At 38.6% G+C, this 15,431-nt stretch overlaps 1 protein-coding gene across 1 annotated transcript in view; it reads left to right on the forward strand.

Moving 5' to 3' along the window:
- The first annotated feature begins 714 nt into the window (after nucleotides 1-714).
- Nucleotides 715-15,431, forward strand: part of MEP1A (meprin A subunit alpha) — a 32,937-nt gene continuing 18,220 nt past the window's right edge. The window contains 6 exon segments of the mRNA XM_029944947.1: nucleotides 715-804; nucleotides 806-893; nucleotides 978-1,028; nucleotides 5,167-5,207; nucleotides 5,903-5,978; nucleotides 13,286-13,403. Coding sequence (XP_029800807.1) covers nucleotides 715-804; nucleotides 806-893; nucleotides 978-1,028; nucleotides 5,167-5,207; nucleotides 5,903-5,978; nucleotides 13,286-13,403 — 464 coding nt within the window.

Below are 15,431 nucleotides of genomic sequence, written 5' to 3' on the forward strand. Positions count from 1 at the left end.
TCAGTGATCAAAAAATCTTGGAACAAATAAGAGCCCGGGGCCAGATGGCTTCCCAGGGGAGTTCTACCAGACATTTAAAGCAGAGTTAACACAGATCCTTCTCAAGTTATTCCAAAGAATAGAAATGGAAAGAAGACTTCTGGACTCATTCTATGAAGCACATATCACTTTGATTCCTAAGCCAGACAGAGACCCAACCAAAAAAGAGAACTACAGGCCAATATCCCTAATGAATACGGATGTGAAAATACTCAACAAGAGACTAGCATTTTGAATTCAACAGCATATAAAAAGAATTATCCATTATGATCAAGTGGATTCATTCCTGGGTTACAAGGCTGGCTTAAGTACTTTATAGATATTTTATACATTATTTCGATTTCTAATGTGAAATGAATCTTTTATCTGTTATATTACATGAATAGGTTTTGCTGCTATATAGGAACGTTATTGCTGGTGTATAGAAATGTTACCGGTTTTTATATATTAATCTCAATATTATCCTTTTCAAACCTTTTCCTAGTCTCGGGAGCTTGAGATTTTATGTTAAACTTGGTATCTGTTCTTAAAAGGATCAATGCCATTTCCTTTGGCCATTTTTTTTTAATGCCACAGTACATATGTGAAGGTCAAAGTTTCTAAAATGACAGCCAGGGCAAGGTCCGAAAAGTATTTATCACAAGGTGTCTTTGCTAAATGTGTTCACTTGCAACGATGATTTGGATTAGACCCACTTGTGTTCTCTCTTTCGCCTTGTTTTGTGCCCACATAGCAGCTGTATCTGTAAGTAAGGTTCTTCTGTTCTGAGTATTTAGAAATATAAATGCTGGTATATGTTATCCACTTTCTGTATATTTATTTCTTTCAGATTAAACATCTCTCTAATGGAAATGGTAAGATTCAATTGAAATGCATAGAGAGTGTTTCTGAACTTTTGTTCAGCAAGATTAATAACAATTTTTTCCTGTTCTTAACAGTACATGATGAAGATTTTGATGAACAGAAGGATATTCCAGAAATCAATTTTGGTGGGTACAATTTCTGCATTATTAATGCCTTGAAATAATTTTAAATCTATACAATTGCTGAAAAGCTCTTATCTTCGTGATAGGGCATTGGGTCACTTTAGGAGAGAGATATCTATCAGTGCTTTTTTAGAATTTGCAACGTTTCTTAAAAATGGAAATGTGAAAAAATGATAGACCAAATTTTCTAGAGAAACTAGTGTGTGCTCCAGGATTTAGAAATATATATCATGATTTTTGTTTACAAAACTTTTAGTTTTCCTGTTTCTGTTTTGAAAAAAGAAAAGATGATTATTCTGCTTGCTTTATATATAATATATATATTTGTATGTACATGTATGTATATTTGTAATATATGCCTAGGGTTATATTTAGTGGGGGAAAACCCAACCCCTCTACTGGTGTGTCATAATCATTAACCCCTGTTTGCTTAGGATTTAGAGAAGTGTGTAAAGATGTTTCCATTTCAACATCTTGTCTACAAACATTTTTATTGAAGAACTCCAGCAATCTGGTCCATTACCGAGAGGAGAGAGAAGTTTTTCTTTCTCTTGATCTGTTTCTAAAATGAAGGAGAAGCCATTACATTCTGGGTATCTTTGGTTAGGATTGGTGGGAAACAGATATTCATGGTCTTAAATACCTTATCAAAAGCTTTCCTATCCAACTGCCAAATTCTATAAGAGAGTAAGTGCTAATTTTCATTTTGCAAGAAGGGGCAGGAAACTCCTTGTGGTGGAGGTCATCTACCCAGATCACATATGGCGATGACGGACTCACCTCCAGGTCTTCTGACTCAGCTCAGTGCTATCTGCAGACTACAAAACTGGAAAACCCCACACCTAAGGGTTGAATTTCTGTGACTCTGTCCCATTTACAGGAAAGGCAGGCTTGTTGATATATAATTGGAGAAGCTTGAAATAGTTTTAAAGAAATGGTTTGGTAAGGTAAATGGGTGAATGGGCCCCAAGACTTCAGAACCAGGCATGAAATCATCTCTCTTGGTCAGGCACTCTAGGCATTTGTACCTGAGAGGATCTGCTGTATTTTAAAATAGGGCTGGCACTAGAGTTAGAGTTTTTTCCTCATCTCATCCTTATTTTTCTAGACAAGATCATTCTGTTACCTTAGCGCCATTGTTTACTCTTCATCTCCACCACCCTCTCTGAGCTATGTGACTCTAACGAAGAAATTTTATCATGTGGATTTTTTCTCTTTTGAGGTCATTCCAACCAAGCTACATCACAAAAACTGTTCAGGAAAAATCACACACAGAACTGTTATCTTTTTACCTACCTTGTCTCCATGCCTCACAATTTAACCTTTCTCTTCTGAGATTTGCTTCTTTCAGACTCTTCATTTCAATTAAAGAAATTCCCCCATTCCAGAACCTCAGGGCTGCTCCGGCTCTTACCTTTCTCCCAATGTACACACCATCTCTCAGCAAATGCTGTTAGGTCTGCCATCAAATTATATTACAAGTTGTGACTTTTCTGCACTTTCCCTGAAGTCCCCATCTAAGGCATCTGGGTTTGGCCAAGTTCTTCCAGTGGCCTTATACTTGTTCTTGCCTTTCTGCCCTCACCCTGAACAAGGCTATTCCTCCCAAAGTAGGCAGAACTTTCCTTCTGATATGATTCAGGCCATGTCACTTCTCTTATCCAATCTTCCATCCTTCAACACTGACCAGTGCTGAATGCCATTTTGTCCAACACAGAATAAGGGCCTAGAACCTTGATTCCCAAAATGTGTTCCCCAGGTCAGTTATCATTTGAACTACCTAAGAGATTTTTCTGGAAATGCGGCATCTTGGATCTCACCCTCCGCCTCCATTTTGACAGGCCCCAGCTGATTCCCTGCACATTGAAGTTTGAGATGAGCTGACCCTGGCCAGCCATCTGATCTCATTTTTTGTTTCTTTTACTATTTTCTCCCTTATTTACTTGGATTTTTTAGCCACTCTGACCACATAGCTATTCCTCTACAAAGGTGGTTCTCAGTGTGTGCGTCCCCAGCCAGAAGCGTTAGCATCGCCAGAGAACATATTAGAAATGAAAATTCTCAGACCCTGCCCTGGACTTGCTGACTGAGAAGCCCTGAGGTGGGCTAGCCATCTGTGTCTAACAAGCCCTCAGGAGACCTTCATGCTAAAGTTGGGGAAGCTGCTCTAAGACATCAAGGCTTTCCTCATTTCTATTTGCTGTTGCCTTTGCCTTCAATACTTTTCCTTTGTTCTCCATTCCATCAGATTTCTGCTTAAATGCCACCTTCTCAGGGAAGCCTCCCCTCACCACCCTTTATAAGATATCAACCCTCCCAAAGTCAACACCTTCCCTTCTACTGTCTATTTTTTAAATTGCTCTTCTCACCATCTCCAAATTTATTTATTTGTTTGTCTCTCCTCTCTTCCCAGTCAAGAATGTCACCCCTTGAGGGTTTTGTTTTATGCTCTGCTACATTCCCAGCATGTAGAACAAAGTCTAGGGCACATTAGGCACTTTATATGCTGCGTGAGCAAACTGGGTAGTGAATCTCTTGAGGCTCCTTTTTAATGGATATGTACTTCTTTGAGAATTCCTCCTCCCAGCTGCTGCACTCTCTTACCCCTCCATGACCCCATCTATGCTGACCAACCTGGGGGCCAAGGTCTGAATGGGCTTGTTCATATCACTCTGGAAGAGTCCAGCTCTCACCTCCATCCTTAATCCAGACCAGGGGTCAGGAAATGTATGCCTTTGTTCATGACAAGCCTAAGTCAGATAGGGGCTAGACCAGCACATATCACCCCTATTAACAAGGCAATTCAAAACCTGGGTCCTACTGCTTAAGAGGCAGTGGTGTCATTGCTTTTGGTTTTTGTTTAATTGTGCTGTTATTATAGATGTAGGTTAGGCTTATGAAGTTAAGAAATGTGGGCATGGAGGGGCACCCGGATGGCTCCGTTGGTTAAGATCAGCTGAGGTCATGATCTTGCAAGTTGTGGGTTCAAGCCCTGCCATTGGTCTCTGTGCTGATGGTGTGAGGCCTGCTTGGGATTTTCTCTCTCTCTCCCTCTCTTTCTGTCCCTCACACACACTCTCTCCCCAAGATAAAGAAATAAACTTAAAAAAAAACCACACAAAGAAATGTGTGCAGGGAAAAGGGATGATGCAGGGGTAGCCTTAGCCATTAGCAAGCAAAACCATGGCTCCTCCTAATACGTACAACCCCAGTGGTGTTCTTTACCATGAATGAGCCATCAGCTTCACCAAATGGGACCCCTGTTACCATGTGAGGCTGCAGTGATAATTCTCTAGCTTGATTTACCAGCTCTAAATCAGGAGCTGTTCTCACAATGAAGTATAATTCACTGACACTGTTTGAGGTACTTTGTGTTTTACAGGGGTGGCTGCTTATCAAATATGAGGGTTATGATAAGAAGAGATATTCTTTTAAATGCTCATAATTCTTCCCACAAGAATCTTCCCCTTTTAATTCTATTTTCAGAAACACTATGAGGCCAGACTCAAAGAACACCATCAGGGAGAAATTTTATCATGCTAAGCTCCTGATAGATATTTAGAGATACAGTTTGAGTGGATCTATCCATATTTGCCTGGTCTTTATTGCAAGGGCATCATCTTGAGTTTAGCTTTGGAGAGTACCATTGTTTATTCATGGGGAAGAGCAAATCAACCCATTTACCTGGAATCATGAAGAAGGATGGAACAAGAGCAGAAAGTACCCTGGAAGTTAGCAGTTCTCAAGTTCACTCAACTGTTGACCACCTACTGCCTTACTTCCTGTCTCCAGATTCCCTTGTGCTCCCCTAAAGTATGAGAGATTTGGAGTCAGTGATCAAAAAGATTCCTTCTAATTCATCTCTTACTTTAAAGATTCTTGGACCAGGTTTCCTGTTCTAAAATGAAGACCAAGGATGTGATAATACATGATATTCATGGGTTATTTACATTTCCTCAATTAAAGGAAATTCTGCCTTATTTCAAAGTGAACTTTATCAGATAAATATTAACACTGAAAAATTTACAATGGAAAAGATTAATTTTATTGTGAGAGATGCCTTTCAAAAGATAAATTTTATAATGAGAGATGCCTTTTAGTAATGCTCACTCAAATATATATTTTTAAAATCTTCATCTAGCTGCAGGCTTGAATCTTTTTCAAGGGGACATCCTCCAAAGGGTGAGTACCTGCCAAGGACACAATGAAGATCCTCAAGACTGCCTGTTTTTTATGACTGGGAGCCTCCGCTGTGTCCAGCCCTGGGATGGGCACTGTGGAGGACATGAAAAAATCTGATCTATCATCTGTACCCACAAGGGCTTCCACTGTGGTTGATGATGAGAAAAAGAGATGAAAAATAAGTAAACAGTACAGTCTGTAATTACCATATTACATGTTCTCCCAATTTCCCTAGTAAGTGAATCAGAGAATGAAGTGTACCAATATGTTTATTTTTTTAAGTGTCTATTTATTTTTGAAAGTGAGAGATAGAGCATGAGCAGGGGAGGGGCAGAGAGAGAGGAGACACAGAATCCGAAGCAGGCTCCAGGCTCTGAGCTCTTGGCACCGACCTGAGCCGAAGTCAGATACTTAACCACCTGAGCCACCCAGGTGCCCCAATGTACCAATATGCTGAAAGTGACTATCTCAACTTTTGGAAATTGCAGGTCTTTTAAACATTGTCCTTAATAATTTCTCTGAAGTTTCCAAATTATCTGTAATGAACTTCTATTGCTTTTGTCATCAGAAGACAAATGCGAGTAAATTGTTTGAATTGTGTGACACATTGTTTGTGGTGTGAAAGTTTAGTGAAAGAGGAGGCCAGGGGGCCTTGAGGACTTGCCTTCCCAGTCATCTTTGCCTTGTTTCCACAGAATTCCAGAAATGGGCTGAGAAACCCTGACACCAGATGGAAGTTCCCCATCCCTTACATTCTGGCTGACAATCTGGGTAATATTAATTGTTTTAATTAGAAGCTCTGGGTTTTACTCTTCTCCTCCATCCCCCCAACTCCTCCTGTTTATCAGCTTCAGATTGGGAGTAACACCAATGCATATGAGGGTTCCAAGTCCTGATGATTCTTTAATCCATGGGATGAAATGTATAACATTATATTGACATCAGTGCTTAACCAGTTGGAGATACAAGAGGCAATTTTAAAAATTACAGAATACTAAATAACAATTCTAAAAATGCAGAACACATTAACATGTTAATAAAACCAAGAGCACCATAAAGAACAAAAACACAATGAAATATAATTTGGCTTCACAATGATGAAACATTTACACTTTAAATAATAGTACAGATGAACCTAAATATATTTTCAGCATACTGGTTTTCTCCCCTGTTGTTATAAAACAAACATTCTAGGGACACCTGGGTGGCTCAGTTGGTCAAGTGTTCAACTTCAGCTCAGGTCATGATCTCATGGTTTATGAGTTTGAGCCCCACATCGGGCTCTGTGCTGACAGCTCAGAGCCTGGAGCCTGCTTCAGATTCTGTGTCTCCCTCTCTCTCTACCCCTCCTCCACTTACACTCTGTCTCTCCCTGTCTCAAAAGTAAATAAACATCTAAAAATTAAAAACAAAAATTTCACACTTTTGAGAAATAGAAAAGTCTGTGTTTCACATGCCCAGAGCTCTTCCTCCTCAGTATTAATCATTTCAATTCTTTTCCCTCTTAAGATAAAGGACTGGATAAGTTGTAGTTCACTCATTGCTAGAAGTAACACTTAGGGGAAATAAATAAATATTCGAAGTCACGTGTGGACATTGGCTGACCTCAAGCAGGTGACTGACGGCTGCACAGCCGCTATGGTGCAATGCTGTGAGGCACATTCCACACGGATGGAGGGGGGTCAGGGGAGAGCAGAGGCGGGGACAGGCTTGCTCCATCCTGGTGGCCTGCCAGGCTACTCCCGCTCTCCGGAGATATAGCTTATGCTTATTTTCCACCACTGTTATTAGTGCTGGTCCCTTTTCTGGATAAGAGCTAGATATGAACAAATGCTGTTATTCTCAGTTACTGGGTTTTTAAAAAATTTTTTTTGGAAATTTGAGTTTTTATTCCCCCAGTGTTTGCCAGCACATTTGCAAATTTATGGAACACCCATAAGTTGGTGCTCCATAAATGGAATATGATTGAAGAAAGATTAACTTTTGAGAGGGGCCTCTTCCCCATTCCACTTTTTCTTCCTGTCTGTCGCACCTTCTCTGTCCCCCTTCCATCAAGACATAGACGTGATTTTTGGATCACCAATATGTGCTGGTCATCTGCTATTTTATTTAAGGTTCACCATGCCTCTATGAGGCGAAAGTCAAGCCTCTCAGACTTTAATGTGCATAAGGCTCCCCTGAGGGAGTGAAATTGCAGAGAGGGTGGGGAGGGGTCTGAGATTCTGTACCATCCCCCAGCTGAGGCTAATGTTCTTGGTCTGCTGGCCATAGCTTCAGTAAGTAGCAAGGTCGCTTTAGCAGTAAGATAGGTAACAGATAAGAGAGCAAGTTGGAAGACAGATGGCCTGAAATAAGGTAGAAGCAGTAAGGATACAATAGTGATTCTTAAGTAGTGGCACAAGAGAATCACCTTTAGGGTTAAAAATAGTTCAGATGCCTGGGCCCAACCCATTGGAAAAACAAACATACTAGAGTTTCATATTTGTATACAATTCTTTTATTAACATTAAATTTACATGGAGTGAAATTCACAAATTAGTGTAAAAGTCCATGGCTTCTGATAAATACATAAACTTATGTAACCCATACTCCCACCACTTTAGAAATTTCCCGTGTGCTGGTTTCCAGCCAATCCCTACCCAACGCTCCAAAAGACACGGCCATTCTAATTCTTTTACCTTATAGATTAGTTTTACCTGGTTCACCAATTAATGGAATCACACAGTACGTACTCTTTTGTATCAGCTTCTTTTGCCCAAGGTGTTTTTGAAGTATTTTCATATTGTTGTGGCCCAGTAGTTAATTCTTGTCTTACTACTCAGTAATATACCTCAGTAGTATGGCAGCTGTTTATCCATTTTTCAGTTGATGCACATTGGGTTGTTTTACCTTTGGGGCCATTATGAAGAAAGCTGCTATGATCATTGTGTACAAATCTGTGTAAATATGTACTTTTTTAAAAAAGTTTTTTATTTATTTTTGAAAGACAGACAGAGACAGTACGATCAGGGGAGGGTCAGAGAGAGAGGGAGATACAAAATCTGAAGCAGGCTCCAGGCTCCGAGCTAGCTGTCAGCACAAAGCCTGATTCAGGGCTCGAACCCACAAACTCTGAGATCATAACCTGAGCTAAAGCGGAATGCTTAACCAACTGAGCCATCCAGGTGCCCCATAAATATGTATTTTTTAGTTTATCTTGGGCAAAAGACTAGAAAGAGAATTGCTTGATTATATGGTAAATATATATTTAACTTCAGTAAAAAATGCCAAGGAGTTTCCCAAAGTGGCTGTGCAGTTTTTCATTCTCACTAACAATGTAGCAGTGATTCAGTTGTTCCACATTTTTAGTAACATTGGTAGAGCTAATCATTTTAATTGTCGCCATTCTGTTGGTTGTAAAATGGACTCTAATTGTGATATTAATTTGCATTTTCCTAATGACCAATGATATTTCCCACATTTTCATGTGCTATCAGACATTTGTGTATCTTCTTTTATGAAATGCCTGTTTCACTCTTATGATTTTTAAAAATTTTTATTTATTATGGTGAATATTTTCTCCCAGTCTGTGACTTGCCTTTTTTGTTTTGTTTTTTAAGCAGTGTATCGATTTATTAATCTTTTCAAGGGAGCAACTTTTTACCTGTTAATTTTCTCTTGCGTGTCTGCTTTCTATTTTGTTGCTTTTCACTTGTCTTTTTATTTCCTTTCTTCTACTTACTTCCAGTTTAATTTGCTTTTCTTTTTTTAATAACAAAGGTGGAAATTTATATCATTAATTTTAAATCTTCATTTTTGAATATAGTATAATGCTATAGTATGGCATCTAAAGCTGTAAATTTTATTTGAAATTCTGCTTTTACTGTTTTCCACAAATTTTGATATGGCTTTATCTTTATTAAAGTTTAGTTTAGATATGCTCTAATTTCTGTTGCAAATTTTAAAAGTCCATGGAAAATTAGAAGTGTGTTTTTCAATTTAGAAATGTCTGTCGCTCTTCTTGATATTCTATTATTAATTCTGGCTCAATTTTGTTGAGGTCAGAGAACATACTCTACGATTTCAATCTTTTGAAGTTTACTGAGACATGTTTTGTGGTCTATCTTTGTAACTCTTCCATGTTCACTGAAAAGAACTTGCATTTGGCTGTTTCGGGGCATGTTATTTATTTTATCAGTGTCAAATAGGTGAAGGTGATTTTGTTGTTCAAATTCTTATAACTGCATGGAGTTTTGGACTAATTGCTTTATCTGTTACTGACAGAGTGGTGTTAATATCTTTACCTATAATTTAGCACTTTTGTAAACTGCTCTTCTGTGCAAAAACATTGTTATATTATCTTGCTAAACTGACTCTTCTCATTTAGAGAAGTTTCTGTTTATGTCTGGCAATCCTCTTTGTCTTAAAGTCTACTTTGTCTAATTTAAATCTAGCTACACAAACTTAATGAAACTTACTGTTTGCACTGTGTATGTTTTTCAAGTTTTTACTTCCAACCTATCAACCTCTTTATATTGAAAGGGTCTCTTTTTCAGACAGTATATATTTAGGTCTTACTTTTTTTAATCCAGTCTATCAACCTCTGAATTTTGACTACAATATTTTGTCTATTTACACTTAATGTAATTATTGATATAGTTTGATTTAGAACTAACAGTTATTATTTGTCTTTTATTTTTTCTTTTATTTTTTTCTTGCCTTCTTGTGTTTAAATCCAAGAATTTAAAATTTCACTTGGGGCTTGCAGTGGCCTTTTAGCTCTATCCTTTTGTATTATTTTGTGGAGCTTTCCTGGGGATTACAATTTTTAGTCTTAATGTGTGACAGTACCCTTAGACTTAAATTGTGCCATTTTGCATAAAATGTAAGCATTTTATTCATTTCTTTATTTTTATTTTTGTTTGCCAGTGGTCTAAGTTAGTCATTTATTTGTTCATTCAAAGACTATTTACTGAATACATTCTCTATTCAAAACACTGTGATAGGTAAGCATTTTAGAATATTTATATCCCTTCCTTTTGTGCTATTGTTGATTTATACTTTTCAACTATATACTTTATAAACCTCATAATACAGTCTTATCATTTTTGCTTTTATCAGCTGTCTTTTAAAGTCATGAATGAAAAAGGTTGTCTTCATATTCACTTTTCTACTTGCTATTTCTGGTGTTCTTTACTCCTCCTGCAGCTCTGAGGTCCTAGCTGCTGTCACCTCTCTTTAGCATAAAGAACTTCCTTTAGCATTTCTTGTACAGCAAAACTGTTGGTGACAAATTCTCTTCTTTCTTCAAAATACTCTTTTGGCTTTCATTTTGAAGGACATATTTTACTGGAAATATAATTTAAGTCAATAGGTTTTTTTTTTCTCTTTCTTTAAAGTTTTAATTATTGTCCTTTTCTTTTTCACATTTTATTTAAAATAATTTAAATATACAAAGAACTAAAAGCATTGTACAGTGAACACTCATATACTCTTCACCTACATTGTACAAACGACATTCTGCTACATTTGCTTTATCTTATCTATCCATCTTGTTTATCTTCTTAAACTCCTATCAATACATTCTAGTATTGATACGTTTCAAAGTGATTTGCAGGGACAAGTATGCTTTACTCCCAAACACCTCAGCATGCATATCTTTAACTGAAGTTTCATATTTATTTTAGTTCTTTTTTTAAATATTTTTTTAATGTTTTATTTATTTTTGATACAGAGAGAGACAGAGCATGAGAGGGAGAGGGGCAGAGAGAGAAGGAGACACAGAACTGGAAGCAGGCTCCAGGCTCTGAGCTAGCTGCCAGCACAGAGCCTGACGCGGGGCCCGAACCCACAAACATGAGATCTGACCTGAGCCGAAGCCGGAGGCTTAATTGACTGAGCCACCCAGGCGCCCCCATTTATAGTTCTTTTTAATGTAAAATGCACATAGAGTAAAATGCATGAGTCTTAAGTATACAGTTCAATGGGTTTTATATAGTACACTTATACACTGTAAACATATTCATACAATTCCTATTAAGAGAACTTTTATGGGCCCCTTGGGGGGCTCAGTTGGTTAAGCCTCTGACTTAGTTTTGGCTCAGGTCATGACCTCACAGTTCATAGGACTGAATCCTGTGTCAGGCTCTGCCCTGGCACCATGGAGTCGACTTGGGATTCTCTCTCTCCCTCTCTCTCTGCTCTTTCACCTCCCTTTCTAGTTTTCTCTCTCAAAACAAATAAATAAACTTAAAAAAAAGAGAGAGCACTTTTATTATCCCAGGAAGTTCTTTCATGCTCTCCCATGGTTATTCTCACTCTTCCAGAAACAACTCCTTTGTTTTTGCTGCCTGTTCTAAAATTGCATATGAATAGACTCATAATTTTGTTTTTTTGATTGCCCAGTAAAATGCCTTGGAGATTCACCAATGTTCACTTTTTTTTTTACAGATTCTAGATATAATTCATTTGTCAGATGTGTATTTTGCAAATATTTTGTCCCAGTTTTTGACAACTTTTGTGAAAAATTTTCAGTAAGTTTAATTGTGCTGTTTTCTGTGTTATCTGTGTTGTTTCCATAAGTAATTTATGGATTATTCCATTGATTGTTTATTTAATGAACTTGATATAATTTTATGGCATCTGAACTGAGAATCTTCCATTTGGTAGTTTATTAAATGAAATAGGGCCAGGAAACCGTAAAGTGAGTACTAGGTAAATGACCAAGAAGTATAAACTCTTTGAGACAATGCACAAAATCAAGTGTACAAGAAGTATAATTTAACTTTATATAACACAGCTTAATTTTTAACTTAGAGCTCTAACTTCAATGAGTTGAGAGGAGAAAAAAGAAACCACATACTAAGTAAAACATAATCTCTGTTCCTCCAGAGTATCTTTCCTCTCCACCCCATGCTTATCTTTTGCAATGCCAGCGTATGTGCCTGTTAAGGGAGAGGAAAGACATTTGATCTTTGGTCATTGGTCCTAACCTACAGGTTACAAGTAACCATCCATTCTGGTCTCTTTAGGTCCATTAGGCTTCTGCTGCCGTGGTTCCAAGTTGGGGTTATAGAAATCTTTTCCAGGCGTGCCTGGGTGGCTCAGTCAGTTAAGCATCCGACTTGAATCCGGGGTCAAGCTGTGCTGACAGCTTGGAGTCTGGAGCCTGCTTCCAATTCTGTGTCTCCCTCTCTCTTCTCCTCCCCCACTTGCACACACTTTCTCTCTCTGTCTCTCAAAAATAAAATAAACATTAACAATTTTTTTCTTTAAAAAAAAAAAAAGGAAATCTTTCCCAAGGCTGTTTCCAGCCCTACCTGTCTAGTCTTGCCATCTCTCCAGGAGCCTTGCAGGGAAGGCAGGGCAAAATACCATATGTGCTACTCATGCTCTCAGAACTCATAAATCTCTCCAAACTCTGCTGTCTTCCTCCAGCAAGAAGGGTTATCTTTTTAGACCACCGTAAGCACCATTCTCACTATTTCTCTCCAAGACTTTATCCTCACAGAAGACAAATGGCTTGTGTCTTCTCTTTTGCAGTGTGACTCTCCTGAGGCAATTGCATTCATGATCTCTGCTTGAATGGGGGAAGGGGAAGGGAGGAAATGAGGAAGTCAGTTTATAATTTTGTTCAGCTACGCATAGGAGTATATTCTAATTTTGTAGTTATGTTTACATTAGGTATTTAAAGTTTGCACTTAGTGTTTTTTAAAAAAAATTTCTTTTTGAGACAGAGAGACAGAGCACAAGCTGGGGAGGGGCAGAGAGAGAGGGAGACACAGAATCCAAAGCAGGCTCCAAGCTCTGAGCTGTCAGCACAGAGCCCAAAGTGGGGCTTGAACTCACAAACCGCGAGATCATGACTTGGGCCAAAGTCGGAAGTTTAGCCCATTGAACTGCCCAGGTGCCCCTGCACTTAATGTTTATATACAGGACTAGTTTTATAGTTTTAGTTTCCAAGGAATCTACTACCTACCAAAAAATATATCATAGACCTCTGTGGATTTCATGTGGTGGCAAGATTCTCTATGAACCATGTTATGTATGTAATTTAAGATCTAAGTAATGCTCATTGATATTTTTACTGATTTTTGTAGGACTGAATGCCAAAGGAGCCATTCTTTATGCCTTTGAAATGTTCCGCCTCAGGTCCTGTGTAGATTTCAAGCCCTATGAAGGAGAGAGCTCATATATCATATTTCAGAAGTTTTCTGGGTATGTATAAAATTTTACATGTGTAATCATGTATCCTTTGATTTATAAAAAGTAATGAATGTCTTCCAAAAGAAGAAACTGAAAAGAAACTAAAAGCAGAATCAAATCTTGCTCTGTGAATTTTGAAACTATCATATTTTCAATGTTCTAGAAGAAGGAGGAGTTGTTTGGATATCTCTGGGCAACAGGGAGGTTTATGTCAATTCTTGTCCTGGGTTTAGGTCATGGTTTAACTTGTATAATGTGTGGTTTTTTTTTTTAAGTCAGGTGTATTACAGTATAAATTACACCCTTCTTATGGTTCCGTTTTAAATTATAGTACTCTGTTGGCTGAACCTCTTTGAAAAGTTCTATGTGTAATTTGTAGGTATTTGTTTCCTGGGAGAAATAAATGGTACATCAAGAAAGAAGCTCTTTTTTTCCCCAGTAGTATTTATGTCAACCAACCTGGGCTAGATGAGGTGGGGAAGCGAAGCTGTCATCTGCTATGACTCACCTGTGTCTTTAAAACAGAGACATTTCCTCGTGCTGCAGTTCCCTAAACCGCCTCTAGGTGTTGCGAGGCTTTGGTTGTCTAGTTCTGATGGGGGTTTTGTTAATCATGGATGGATAAGAGATGGGGAAGGAAGTTAGCACGGGATTTAGCCTCTCAAGGAAAAAAATATGCAAAAAATAGCAGTGAACAAAGTAAAATTGTGACGACCACTTAGACACAAGTTCCTTACTTACCCGAGTGGCTTTTTTTCTTAGCTCAGACTTTCATTAAAAGTACAGTTTATGCACATCTACTCTGAGCCAGGAAGTGTGCTAGTCACAAAGAAGCATGCCACAGGGTCTCAGACCTCACGAGGCTTACAGTTGGCAGCTGGGGGGTGGTGGAGAAAAACAGTAGTTATATATGCTGAGGGGAGCGCCGTGGGCCTAAGAGGGCAGAAGCAGGGACTCTCACGTAGTGTGGAATGTAGTATCAGGGACAGCCACTCTGCGTGTTAAATGAAGAGGGAGAGGACATAGAGGCAGAGGAGAGGGAGGTACCAAGTGGGGGATGGGTAGAGAGGGAAAGGAAGGGGGGAAGGATAAAGAAGGAAGAGCAAGAGGAAGAGGAGAGAGACAAGAGAAAAGCAAACATAAACATTCTTACGTGGAGAGCTCATGTAAATGGCATTTAAGGGCAGCGTGATGAACCGTGGAGCCAGGGCCATAAGCAGGAGCCTGGTAATAGCCAAATCCCTTGTGAGGGAATCCACTCTTTTGTGCATGACTCATTATACATTCAGTTTTCCATTTTAAAAAGATTACTCTGGCAACCGTGGATAAAGAATTGAAGTGGGGACAAGACTGGTGAAGGGAGACCCGTTAAAGAATGTCCCAATCATCCAGGACAGAAATAAAATGGACACGTGCTAAAGACGCAGTTGGAATAGAGAAAAGGGAAGGGGTTTCAAAACTATGAAAACAGGGGAACTTCTCAAAGCTGGTGGTTAGTTGATGTGAAGGGTTAAGAAGAACAAGGAATCAAGGGTGTCTCTAAGATTTTTGATTCACTGACTGGCTGGTGGCTACTTCATTCACTGAGCTTTGAGATATTGCCAGAAGAACTGATTTTGGGATAGTGAATGTGCTCCTGGACACGTTCTGAGGTTCTTGTGGGTCATGGAAGTGGAGGCAACCAACAGTGTCCACACATTCCTTTTTCTGAGAAGGAAAAACTTATAAAGGATACCTCGGGCCTTGCCAAGAACATAGATCTTAGAGTTTCTCTGCTTTTGACGTGTTCATCTTATCCCTTGGCAACCTTTGTGTTTCAAGAAAGTACCCAAACCTTGAATTGTTTATTGAAAGTTTCAGGGTCTACGGCCATACCACCCTGAACGCGCCTGATCTCGTCTGAAGGTTTCAGGGAGAAAAGTTCATTTTCTTAACACTTTTATTTCCATTTTTAGCTACCACTTTTCTCTCTTTTTTTTTCTCTTAAAACTAAAATGAAGCTAACATGACCACTTTCCAAAGTTCTCTTTTTCCTAGTAA

The sequence above is a fragment of the Suricata suricatta genome, chromosome 7 (genome assembly GCF_006229205.1).
Source record: "Suricata suricatta isolate VVHF042 chromosome 7, meerkat_22Aug2017_6uvM2_HiC, whole genome shotgun sequence".
Classification (NCBI taxonomy): domain Eukaryota; kingdom Metazoa; phylum Chordata; class Mammalia; order Carnivora; family Herpestidae; genus Suricata; species Suricata suricatta.